The sequence below is a fragment of the Arachis ipaensis genome, chromosome B5 (assembly GCF_059453495.1).
Source record: "Arachis ipaensis isolate K30076 ecotype BB chromosome B5, ASM5945349v1, whole genome shotgun sequence".
Classification (NCBI taxonomy): domain Eukaryota; kingdom Viridiplantae; phylum Streptophyta; class Magnoliopsida; order Fabales; family Fabaceae; genus Arachis; species Arachis ipaensis.
The window spans coordinates 142,286,852-142,299,543 of record NC_142440.1 but is presented as its reverse complement, the minus strand read 5'-3'; the positions used below and the strand labels follow the sequence as shown (position 1 = coordinate 142,299,543).

Genomic DNA, 12,692 nt, shown 5'->3' with positions numbered 1-12,692 from the left:
TATAGTGATGCTTTTCGCTAGGTGCCCTATTCTTGATAAATTAGTGTTAGAATCAACCTACAGCAATGCATGTGGAGGACCCGTTTATGCCCGGAGAAGTTCAATTTAATTTGAATCATTTGGTGAAAGCTATGATTGGGTTATCTTGGTACAAAACCTACACTAAGTCTATGTTCTTGATAATCAATTTCCTCTCCAATGTTTGATGCCTTTCAATTTTGTCCTCCACGGTTGAGGTGTGGTGTTTTTTGTTTCTGAACTTGGATTTCTTCAATTCACTCTATTGAAGTTTGATTATTTTAGAATGTGGAAGTGAAGTTTTATGTGATGTGTGGGGCTTGGGGGTGACTGTTGAAAAATCACCTTAATTTGAAATTTCTGTGGATTTATTGTGATTGTTGTTGTTGTTGAATTGTTGCACAAAGAAAACGGTTCAGGTGGAAAAAAAAGGATTAGGGGTAGTGGGTGGGTGGTAGTGATTTAGAATGATGAATTGAAAATAGAGAGAAAGAAGATGTGCTGGTTATGGTGGAAGTGGTGATGGCAATAAAGAAAGGGAGGAAGAGATGTGTAGCAATAGTGATGATGTTAGAGGTTAGTGGTGAGGGTAGGGAGGGTTTTTCCATTTTTGTTTAAGGGAAAAATTGTCCAAAAAATATTGTTTATGGACAAAAGGACAATTTTATAACGTTGAAGATGATTTTAATAAAAAAAAAGGTCGGGAACGATTTTAATTTTGGCATCATACCTTAGGGACAAAAAAAGTACTTAACCCTTAATTATATTTTACATTGATTGCATGAATGATTATAAAAAATAATATAATTAGACAATTATCTAAAATATTTTATATTATCATTACATCAAATTAAATTCTTAAAATTATTAATAATTATTCTCCACATACAAGTATTTTACCCATACAATTCATACAAGTCCATATATTCTATTTCACGTCAGACGTGCGTCTTCTAGCACGTCAATTTCACGCGCCTCCTAATTTAACAGATTTTTCAATCAACGCGTGCACGTTTTTCTTTGTGCCGTTACTACACGTTCCTCCTCCTCCTCCTCCTCCTCCTCCTCCTCCTTTTTTCATTGGAATTTCTTCTCCTTCTTCCTTTTCCTCCTTATCTTGTTGTTAACGATAATGAATAATTCAAGTTTAGATTATCAATTGAACCAAAAAGAAACTTCTTCTTCTTCTTCTTCTCCTCCTCCTCCTCCTCCTCCTCCTCCTCCTCCTCCTCCTCCTCCTCCTTTTTTCATTGGAATTTCTTCTCCTCCTTTCTTTTCCTCCTTCTCCTCCTTATCTTGTTGTTAAAAATAATGAAATAATTCAAGTTTAGATTATCAATTGAACCAAAAAGAAATTGATTATTGTTTTAAATTCAATCAAGTAGTTGAGGTGTTCTTCGATTCTAGTTAATTTTTTTATTAGTAGTTTATGATTTTGTAGGTGAATAATGTTTCATCGTTGATGTTCTGAATTGAATGTAATGTAAAATTTCTGCATTGAAGAAAATATTTTTCTGTATTTGCAGTAAATTTGGGTGTAACACGAAAATATTTGGGTGTAACACGAAGATATTTGGGTGTATTCTTTAAGAATTTTCTGTGTATGTGTGCTGATAAATTCTGTATAATTCAAATCTCTTCTTCTCCCTCCTCCTCATCTTCTGCTTTTTCTTCTTCGTTCTTCTTCTTCTTCTTCATCATCATCATTATTATCTTCTTTTTCTTATTCATCTTTTTTTTTCTTGTTTTATCTTCTTAAGTTTCTTCTTGTTTTACTCTTTTAACAAGAATAAAAATAAAAAAAAATCAAACAAAGAAGAAGAAGAAGCATATAATGGTACAAAATTACTTGGAAGATGATGAAGTTACATTCGTTCAACTAAAAGAAAGAAAGAAATAAGGAAAAAAAGAAGAACAAAAAAATACAGCATTAGAGGAAACATTTTTCTGTATTTACAGAAATTTGGTTGTAACATGAAGATATTTGGATATAACACGAAGATATTTGGGTGTATTATTTAAGAATTTTTTGTATATGTGTGCTGATAAGTTTTGCATAATTCAAAACTCTTCCTCTTCCTCCTCCTCATCTTCTGCTGCTGCTTCTTCTTCTTTTTTTCATCATCATCACCATCTTCTTCTTCTTTTTTTCTTATTCATCTTTTCCTTTTTGTTTCACCTTTTCAAGTTTCTTCTTGTTTTACTCTCTCACCAATACCACCTCCTCCTCTTCCTCGTCTTTCTCCTTCTTTTTTTATTGAAATTTCTTCTCCTCCTTCCCTTTTCTCCTTCTCCTCCATCATCAGTTATCTTGTTGTTGAAGATAATGAATAATTCAAGTTTAGATTGTCAATTAAACCAGAATGAAATTGATTATTTTGAATCCAATCAAGTGGCTGAGGTGTGGTTCGATTGTAGTTAATATTTTCGTTGGTAGTTTGTGATTCTGTAGGTGAATAATGTTGTTTTTGTTTGTGAAAATTGTTGTTCATCGTTGATGGTTTGAATTGAATGTAATGAAAAAGTTCTGCATTAAAGAAAATATTTTTCTGTATTTGGGTATAACACGAAGATATTTAGGTGTAACACGAAGATATTTGTGTGTATTATTTAAGAATTTTTTGTGTATGTGTGCTGATAAGTTCTGCATAATTCAAAACTCTTCTTCTCCCTTCTCCTCATCTTCTACTTCTTCTTCTTCTTCTTTTTCATCATCATCATCATCATCATCTTCTTTTTTTTTCTTATTCATCTTTTTTTTCTTGTTTTATCTTCTCAAGTTTCTTCTTGTTTTACTTTTTTAATAAGAATAAAAACAAAAAAATCAAACAAAGAAAAAGAAGAAACACATAATAGTACAAAATTACTTAGAAGAGGATGAACTTACATTCGTTCAACTAAAAGAAAGAAAGAAATAAGGAAAAAAAGAAGAAAAAAAAATTACAGCATTAAAGGAAACATTTTTCTGTATTTGCAGCAAATTTGGGTGTAACACGAAGATATTTGGGTATAGCACGAAGATATTTGGGTGTATTATTTAAGAATTTTCGGTGTATGTGTGCTAATAAGTTCTGCATAATTCAAAACTCTTCTTCTTCTTCCTCCTCCTCCTCATCTTCTACTGTTTTTTCTTCTTCATGTTCTTGTTTCATATTATCATAATTCTTCTTGGGAGGAAAAAATCAAACAAAGAAGAAAAAAGTACATAATGTTGGAAAATCAGTAGAAAGAGAAGGAGGAAAAAATGCAGCAACAACAACAGTAATAAAAAAACGACGATGAAGATGAAACATGCAAAGAAAAAGGAGGAAAAACGCAAAGAAGAAGGAGAAGAAGAAGGGAGAGGAGGCGGAGGAACGCGAAGCGCGCTATGGATACCGTTGAGTAGCGCGCGTGTTAACACGCTCGTATGGGTGAACGTCTTTTTTGTTGAGTTTGGCCCAACTTGTATGACTTGTAAACCAAAATGACTTGTATGTGTAGTACTTCTGAATTATTAATACGCATAAAATTATAAAAACTTATTGTGCATATTTCAATTTTTTTTGGGTGGTGTTATGCAAATATTTCATGAGAGAAAAGGTAGTAAGAAAAAGAGAAAATGACAAATAAGTTCCTGACCTTTTTTTCCATGGACATTTTAGTCTCCAAGAATTGGAAATACATTTATGTCTCTAACCCTTCCAAAATGCGGAGAAATTTACCCCTCCGTTGAAGTGACTCTGTTAGACCCGACGGAAAGTCTGATGTGGCTCCCGTGGCACTGACCTGGCCGTTACGGGAGCACACGCGGCATGTAACTTTTCAAAATAGGACATATTAGTCCTCTCACACCAAAATGTGTAGCTTTTTAAAACAGGACATATTAGTCCTCCCACACCAAAACGATCCCGTTATTTTTATGCTGGCATTGTGCATTGTATTCTTTGTACCTGATTCTCTTTATGTAAATAACTGATGGATTTGCACTCCAATTAGAACCTTTTGTATATCTTCAAAGCAAAGAAAGCTTTTTTACTTATGACATACTCCCAGATCGTACCATGAGCTATCAAAACCTCTTCATAGAAGTATAAAGTTGTGTTTTCATAAGGTCAAATGCGATATCAAACCAACCAGACTTTAGTCCAGAATTTTGAGAATTGAGACAAAACCAGAGAAGGTTACATATTGAGAGAACAATTAAAAGGTGAATACAATTTGATACAATAGATATTTTATACAGCAATAAAACTATAACCAATCAGCCAATCACAACTCAGTTACTAATCTCTGTTAACAATTTCTAACTAACCCCACAAAGGAAGAATCTGATTTGAGAAGACTAATACAGTTGCTTCCTCAACAAATTATCAAATGCCAAAGACTAATACAGTTCAACCAATTAAAGCAGAATTTACCCAATATCAAGCTTCACTAATTGGCAGAAACAAACATCAAAAGCTACCAGAACTATTTCAAGAAATTTTAACCAAATGCTTAACCACCTTAAAACAAAGTAAAAAAAGAAGCTAAGTTGAACTCAATCAACAGTTGCAGAAGCTATATAAAAAATATGAAACTTTGAAATGAAACATGGAATTATAGTTGAAACTTCACACTTCTGAAAGAGCAATCAAACCCTTGGAAACAAAGCGATAAACAAGAACACCAACCCTAACACCATCGGAGAGAGCACAAGTGTGCAAAACGTCAATAACGAAGAGCTTCTTCGCTTTTTTGAAGAATGCCGATTCTTTCTTCTACCTCCTCATGTGAGCCATCACAAACACCGTCTCCTTCTACATAGGCAAGTCTATTACGACGTTGTATCGAGGTGAGTTCGCTATTATCCACGGCACCAGGTCACGCTCCTTCGCAAATCCTAAACCTAAAACGGCGCGAAGGAGTGAGAGAGTGCGATTGGGAGGGACTAGAGTGTGTTAGGGTAAGCGAGGGAGTGGAAAGGGAGGGGGATGGTGTGGCAAAGAGAGGAGGGACAGCGTAGGTGGTGGTGGAAGAGGGAGTCAGGGGGTAGGAGGTGGTTGGGGTTAAAGGGGCATGTGATGAGGTCAGGAGAGGGAGGAGTAACTTGGAGAGCAGTGTTGGAGAAGGAGAGGAGGCTGTTGAGGGATGTGAAGATGGCGGGGAGATGGTTAGAGGCTGAGGAAGGAGTTGGAGGTGGCTGAGAACAATGACCCACTTCACCTACTTCACCGTTTCTGTGCATTCGAAGAATTAGGACTCATAAATTTAAAAGATTGGGGGTCTGGGTGAAACGGCGTCGTTTTAGTGTGGAAGGACTAAAAAGTCCTGTTTTAAAAAGTTACATGTCATGTGTGCTTTCGTAACGGTCAGGTCAGTGCCACATCAGATTTTTCTGTCAAGTCCAACAGAATCATTTCAACAGAGAGATAAATTTGTTCGCATTTTAGAGGGATTATAAATATAAATGTATTTTTTAATTCTTGGAAATTAAAATGTTTGCGAAAAAAATAGTAAGGACCTATTTGTCATTTTCTCTAAGAAAAATTAGTGGAAGAAATTTTGGCACGCCTAGTGTTAACTAACACACTGTAGCAGCCAAAAGCCATAAACCCTCTCGAATCTTACGATCTGTTCCAAACACATAAACCCTTTCCTCAGTTCTCATTTCTCAGTACTCAATTAAGAAAAGAAAAAGGAAAACAAAATAACGAAAAATCACAGATCTTATCTCCGAATCCCAAACTCATCGCTATGAGAAGGATTACCTCCTCCGTACTCCTCCGGACCTTATCCGCCGCTCGAGGCGAAGCCGTCTCCTTCTCCGTCCCCAACCGTTTCCTCCAGGTAGCTCTCTATGGCAGCAGTGCCGGCGGCGCCAGAGCTCACCGCCGCTGGTGGTTCACCTACGGACCTTTCGCCGGGGCATCGCTCGGCGTCGCCGGGGCTCTGGCGACGGCGGTGGCCACCACCTCGGCTTATCAGGAAGTCTTTGCCAAGGAGCCGCCGCCGCCTGAGGCTCTCCCGAACGACGTCGTTCTCTACCAATACGAGGCTTGCCCTTTCTGCAATAAAGTCAAAGGTCTCTACACTTTTTTCTTTTTTTCGTGTCTTGAAATGTTTTTAGGGATTAGAATGCTGACTTGGTGTTTGTTCAGTTGGGTAGCGTTGGGTTTTAGGAGTTTAGGTGGCTGTAATTGTAGCCATTACTTGCATTGCTTGCTGTGAATTGCAAATAATCATTTTTTTGGCTTCGATAAAACTGCATCTCGTTGATCTGATTCGAAATTATGGAAACTGGATTTGGATCATCTAAAGTGAGGATCATTGTACGGTGAAACAATGAGCTGTTCTCCGCTATTGGGTTATTTAGTGAAATCCACATCCAATGTAAATTATTGATACGATGGTGGATCCCTCGCATTTTTGGGTTCCAGTGATTTTCATTTTATGGAGTTTTAATTCATAAGAAAACAATATTTGTTTTGGTTGCTGATGAACTGGAGAAGCAGGAATTGAAAACTTACCTGTCTGGAAATTTTTTGCTGGAACCATTAAATGTATGTTTGGATACTGCATTCATCTTCGAAACTTTTTTATACAAGTTTATTATAAAATGTTTCCTGAGTTTTAGAGGGGGAAGTTAATCATTTCTTCGGAAACAATCAAATCCATACACTACTTAAGTCACATTGCAAAGGAGCATTACTTGCCTATTAAGACCTTTGATAAATGAAGTTACTTTCTAGATTGATTTATCTCACATATAATTGTGAATATGTGCTACGATATTGGTCCTTATTCTTCCCGGCATCCTTATTTCTTTATCATTGTAGTTTCCTATCATTGAGCTTTCACAGCATTTTCTTAGTTACCGTTGCTGATGCTTTGCTTGCTTGGCCAGCATATTTGGATTACTATGATATACCTTACAAAGTTGTGGAGGTCAACCCGCTCAGTAAGAAAGAAATTAAATGGTCTGAGTATAAGAAGGTGCCAATATTGATGGTAGATGGTGAGCAGCTAAATGACTCTTCAGGTATTGGACATTTCCCCTGAAAATTGGCTGTTAAGTTTTCTCATTGACCTATGCGGCTATGCCCACTGAATGAGACACTTCGGGTTTTTTCACTAAGTTGTTTTGTACCTGTCATTTTGGCAGCTATAATTGACATGCTGGGAGAGAAGATTATGTCAAAGAAAAAGGCAGGTGAGGATGACGAAGAGACAAAATGGAGGCGGTATGATTTTCCTCCTCTTCATCCCGTTTTAGTTTCCAATCAAACATGTCTCTAATGAATCATAAGTGGTGAAGTAACAAGCACCATTTTCAGTAGTTCGATTGAATAATGTTTTCCCCTATTTTAGGAGGTTGTTTATGACACTTTCATTTGCCTAGAATATGGAAGTGATGACTGAAAGAGAAAGCTTTCTACCTTCCTTTCCTTCCATATGCTATAGGGTTGATGTAAAAACATGTAGTAATTTATAACATTGCACTTATTATCTCAATGCAAATTTGTTCTGCTAACAAGTGTAAGAAATTCTGGGCACTTATTATGTGAAGACAATATAGAATATAGATGAATGTGTTGTTCTCTTTCCTTGTATGCTTCTAATTCTTAAGATTTTTTCTCAAATTGGTAGTTTGATTTCAGTCATTGTACTTGTTTCTTAGGGTTGTGCGTGCTTACAATTTATTAAATCTCTTTAGGGGTCATATATGAGTCAAGATCTAGGATTTGAACTTTTCTTTTTGGTTCCCCTGATTAGTGTAGTTGGTTTAGTATCCTGATCAGTCTCATTCTTTTATGTAAGAAAGGTCAGGTGTGGGATTTAGGCATTAGTTCCTACGAACTTGTTTCTCGGTTGCACTTCTTTTTAGTAAGATGATCAATTTAGCATCCAGTGTCTGTAGTCGATAAATTGCAATATACATCAGTATAGGCAACTTTGGTCATTATTGCTAAATTGAACCTGCTATAGGAGACTCATACAGGGAGAAAAAATATATGGAAATGATTAAATCGTATTTTTACTTGGCATGAGTCTACTATACTAATTATCTTTTCCTGTTTCTGATACAGGTGGGTTGATAATCATTTAGTACATGTTCTGTCACCAAACATATACCGAAATACTTCTGAAGCACTCGAGTCCTTTGACTACATCACGAGCAATGGTTTGTGTTGATCTAGTTACATAATTGGTATTCAGTTGAACATATTTCAAAAAGTTGTATATCTCACCACTAAATTTTGTTATATAAAGTTATCGATATCTCAATAAAGCATGAATTTCAGTCAAAGTCTATAGTTGGTACTTGTAAGATGTGGACATCATATGGAGTGCAGAAATCCAATACCAAGCATGACAGGATGCTTCTATAAGAAATGAAATTATTTGCTACTTTCATTACCCTGCTTCTCTCGAAAATGTGGCAATTTTATTTGAACTTAGGGTTTAGGGTTTAGGGTTTAGGGTTTTGGGCAAGTCATTTTTTAGATGTAATTGTGCAATTTTTATAAACTGGGATGCTTTTTATGATTGAGCATGCGGCTTTAAAAAGACTCGGATGATATAGAAAAATATGAGATGTAGATAAAATAAGGAGATGCATACAATAATACAAAGTTACAAAGAGATGCATCATCTCTCTCTGGTGTTGACTTTTACAACAGTTCATTGATCAGGTGTCTTCGATTGTGGCTAAAATGATCACAGCTGAAGATTTTCCCTTTTACTTTTTAAATCCCTTTGCCTCTGCATGTACCTTCCACACATAACACTATATCAAGGAAATAATTTGTTTTTGGATAACTCTTTGCAAATGTTCTGTCTGCTTTCTGCTTCTGCACATTATGCATGCAAATTATTCAAAGTTCTATCTTTGGCCATGCTCTATTCAAGCCCCTGATTTCTGATTGCCTAATGTGTAGTAATTTATTTCAATTTTATGTATATTGTAGGAAATTTCAGCTTTACAGAGAAAATTACTGTTAAGTATGCTGGAGCTGCAGCTATGTATTTTGTGTCCAAGAATCTGAAGAAGAAATATAACATCACTGATGAACGTGCTGCTCTTTACGAGGCAGCAGAAACATGGGTAGATGCTCTGAATGGCCGGGAATTTCTCGGTATGTACTCAACTTTTGTGTCACAGAAACCTATTATAATGCAAGAGCAAGCATTCACAGATCACAGTGTATCTGTGCATGTTAAACTGAAGCCAGAGATCCCTTTCTATCTCAAAATTTTTAGTTTTAAATTTCTTCTCTAATATTTTAGCGTCAACAAGAAAAAGTGTACCAGATTGGTTATGGCTTCATAATATATATCCTTGTCGTGCCAAAACATTGATCATGAACTTATTTATATACAAGTTTCATTTCTATGCGTTATTGATATAAAACTCCTCAACACTAACATGGTCCGGGACTTGTATATAACTCAAAAGTTAAAATGAAACCCTTGTATACCTTTTTTTATATTATACCACAAATTTAAGTCTCCAGCATGTACTTGAATATACTGTTTTGCCTTTGGTGATTAATCATTATTGCATTATTTAGATATGACCCCATGACTACTTTTCTTTCTTTTTCTTCAGGAGGGTCTAAGCCTAACTTAGCTGACCTGGCAGTGTTCGGGGTTTTAAGACCCATTCGGTATCTGAGGTCGGGAAAGGATATGGTGGAACACACGCGGATTGGTGACTGGTACTCGAGAATGGAGAGTGTTGTGGGAGAGTCTGCCAGGGTTAACGCCTAAACTAGGTTCGTAATCTCGGATTCAAATACTTAATTTTCCTTGCTTCTATTACTACCGTCTTGGTTTTACCTCAACTTGTTTGAAGTGAAGACATTTGGGTTTCTCAGTGAACATTTTTTGGCTCGTCAGGAAGATACTGCAATGTGGTGATAGTTAAAAACTAAAAAGAATGTAAAGCAAATTTTTTGCTGGAGTATTGATTCTTTAGAAAACTGATTCATAATTTCATCTGTTATAGTTGCTATTATTGTAAAGATCTAGCTGTATCAGGGAATAAGGCAATTATCTGTTGTACCCGAGATTGAAACTTCGGTACTGATCATAATACGCAAAGGGACATCAAGTAAATATTTAGTTTGATGTTAGTCAATTAATATACCACAAATAATGAGACCTGAATATTATAATATATATTATATGATGGAATTTCTAGACAACCAAATCAAATTTACGTACTTTGTACGTTCTTCTTCTTCCTCCTCTTTTCCCCCTCCTCCGTTATCATCTTCATCATTATCACTTCCTCTTCTTTCACCTTCTCTTTTTCCTCCTCATGATCCTTCATCATGTCATCGTCATCATCTTTTTTTTCTTCTTCGTCGTCGTCGTCATTGTTGTCGCCTTCTTGAAAAAAAAATTGAAGTATTCTATTTTATGTGTCATCCTCTACGCAATTCTTTTTTAACGTTGTCGTCATCGACTTCTTTCAAAAAAGAATAAGAAAAAACTGCAGCACTCTATTTTAAGCGTCACATTTAAAATATTCCGGTGTCAGAATTAAAATTTTTTATGTCATAACTAAGAAAATTTAGTACTATTTTTCTTTTATATATTTTTTTAAACAATTCTTTCTCCTCCTCTTCCTCTTTTTCCTTCTTCCTTCTTGTTTTTGTAGTTTTCTTGTTTCGCACTCTGCGTAATTTTTATTGTTTCACCTTTTTAGAAGAATTAAAAAAGTAAACAAAAAAACACAAAGGAATATAAAGAAGGAATTATGTGACTTTATTCTGCTTTTTGGTTTATCTTTAGATAATAAACACAAATTTTTGGAAAAAAAAAACACATCTTTATAATAAAAATACAAAAAATTCTACACGAAAAGAGGAAAAAAAAAGAAACAACAAAAAATTTATAGCATTCTATTCTGTGTTATATTAAAATTAAAAAATTTTTGTATTATAATTAAAAAATTTTGGTATTATATTTTTATTTTATATATATTTTTTAAACAACTCCTCTTCCTCCTACAAGTATACAACTATGCATTTCCTTAACCTTTTACAAATCATGATACTGATAAAGTAACAGACAAATTTTTATTTTAAACATAAGGTCTACGTGTTGAGTGTATAACATAAAATTTTGAAGATAGATTATAGTGTTATTTTTATTACACTGAACTGCAAACTAACAATTTTTAGTGTTCGTTATGTCTTTGTTTTTAATTTATATAAAACTAGAATGAGACCGTACGTTGCGAGAATTTAAATAAATAATAGAAGTGATTCATAAATATTATAAAAATAATTTTAAATACATAAATATAAATATAAATAATAAATTATTTTTTGAAAAGTATATTTATTGAAATATAGAAGTTTAATTACATGAAAATATAGGTTGTAAACATTTCAAGATTTTATGCAAGATAGTTATTTGTATAATCTCTAAAGTTATCTTTACTAATTTATATTTCAAAAATTAAAATTTAATATATCTATATTATCAACTATTTTAATAAGTACAACTAAACTGCATTTTTTTATTGGATATGATTAAAACATAAATATTACATTAAAATTAAATAATATTGACTAATTATCTTAGCTTGAATTAATTCAAAAGAAAACGTTGTAAAGATCGAACACAAATTATAATTTTATCCAACATTATTATAGTTATTTGTGGATTTTATAATACTATTAAAGTGAATGCAAAAGTGTATTGAGTTATTACTTATTAGGCATAAAATTAATCGTAATAGTCTAAAATTAAAAATTAGAGATAGTATTTCTTTTCCTATAAATCAAATTATATGAGAGTAGTTTGACGTCTTTCGACTATAGTATAAAGCGCTCATTGGTTTTTATATTTTGAAATAGTCTAGCACACCCATCTCCAATAAATTATCTTTAAAAGAATGCAATTGTAAAAACAAATGAATAATCAATTTGTTTCATGTTTTTCTTAAAAAAAATGGAAGATACTTTAATCTACAATTTAGAATTCAACACATGTGATGCTTTAAATAGGAGAATCTTGTTAATTATTGTGAGATCTATTATAAAATATGAATTGAATAGTGAAGATGACATTTAATATTAATTAAAAGGAGAATTTTTTTTTAAAGTTAAGAGTGAGACTCAAGCCCGTAATCTTTTAAGTGAGTATGGAAAAATTATGCTATTTGAACTATAATTTTTTGACTAAAAAAAAATTAATTATAAGAGTTATTTTGTTTATTATTATAGAAATCGTTACAAGAATTAACATTAAGGTTGAAAGAAAAAATATATTTAATTTCATAATAGAATTACATCTATACTACTATGTTGACATGGTAAAATTCTAAAAATTTATATGTCGAATTTTATATAAATAAAATAGATAAATAAATACTATTTTTTATAAATTTTATATTAATAATCAATAATATATAGTTCTAAAATTTGTTACAAGAATACAAGTAAAAAATAAGATTGGTATATATATATATATATATATATATATATATATATATATATATATATATATATATATATATATATATTATCAAAACGCATACACAACAAAATCATGTGTATAAGTGTGTTAGACTTGTGTCATCAAGTTTTAATGCCCTTGTATATAGAGGCGGATTTAGTGGGCACTAGCATGGGCTATGGCTCTCTAAATTTTTAAAATTTAAAATATATTTAATATAATATTTAAAATTTTTA

General features: G+C 33.2%; 1 protein-coding gene across 1 annotated transcript; it reads left to right on the top strand.

Moving 5' to 3' along the window:
- The first annotated feature begins 5,527 nt into the window (after positions 1–5,527).
- Positions 5,528–10,101, top strand: LOC107644213 (uncharacterized). Its single transcript, XM_016348022.3, has 6 exons — positions 5,528–6,064; positions 6,887–7,021; positions 7,145–7,223; positions 8,070–8,164; positions 8,952–9,119; positions 9,593–10,101. The coding sequence occupies exons 1-6, from the start codon at positions 5,737–5,739 to the stop codon at positions 9,751–9,753; spliced, it is 966 nt and encodes a 321-aa protein (XP_016203508.1). The 5' UTR covers positions 5,528–5,736; the 3' UTR covers positions 9,754–10,101.
- The last annotated feature ends 2,591 nt before the right edge of the window (positions 10,102–12,692 follow it).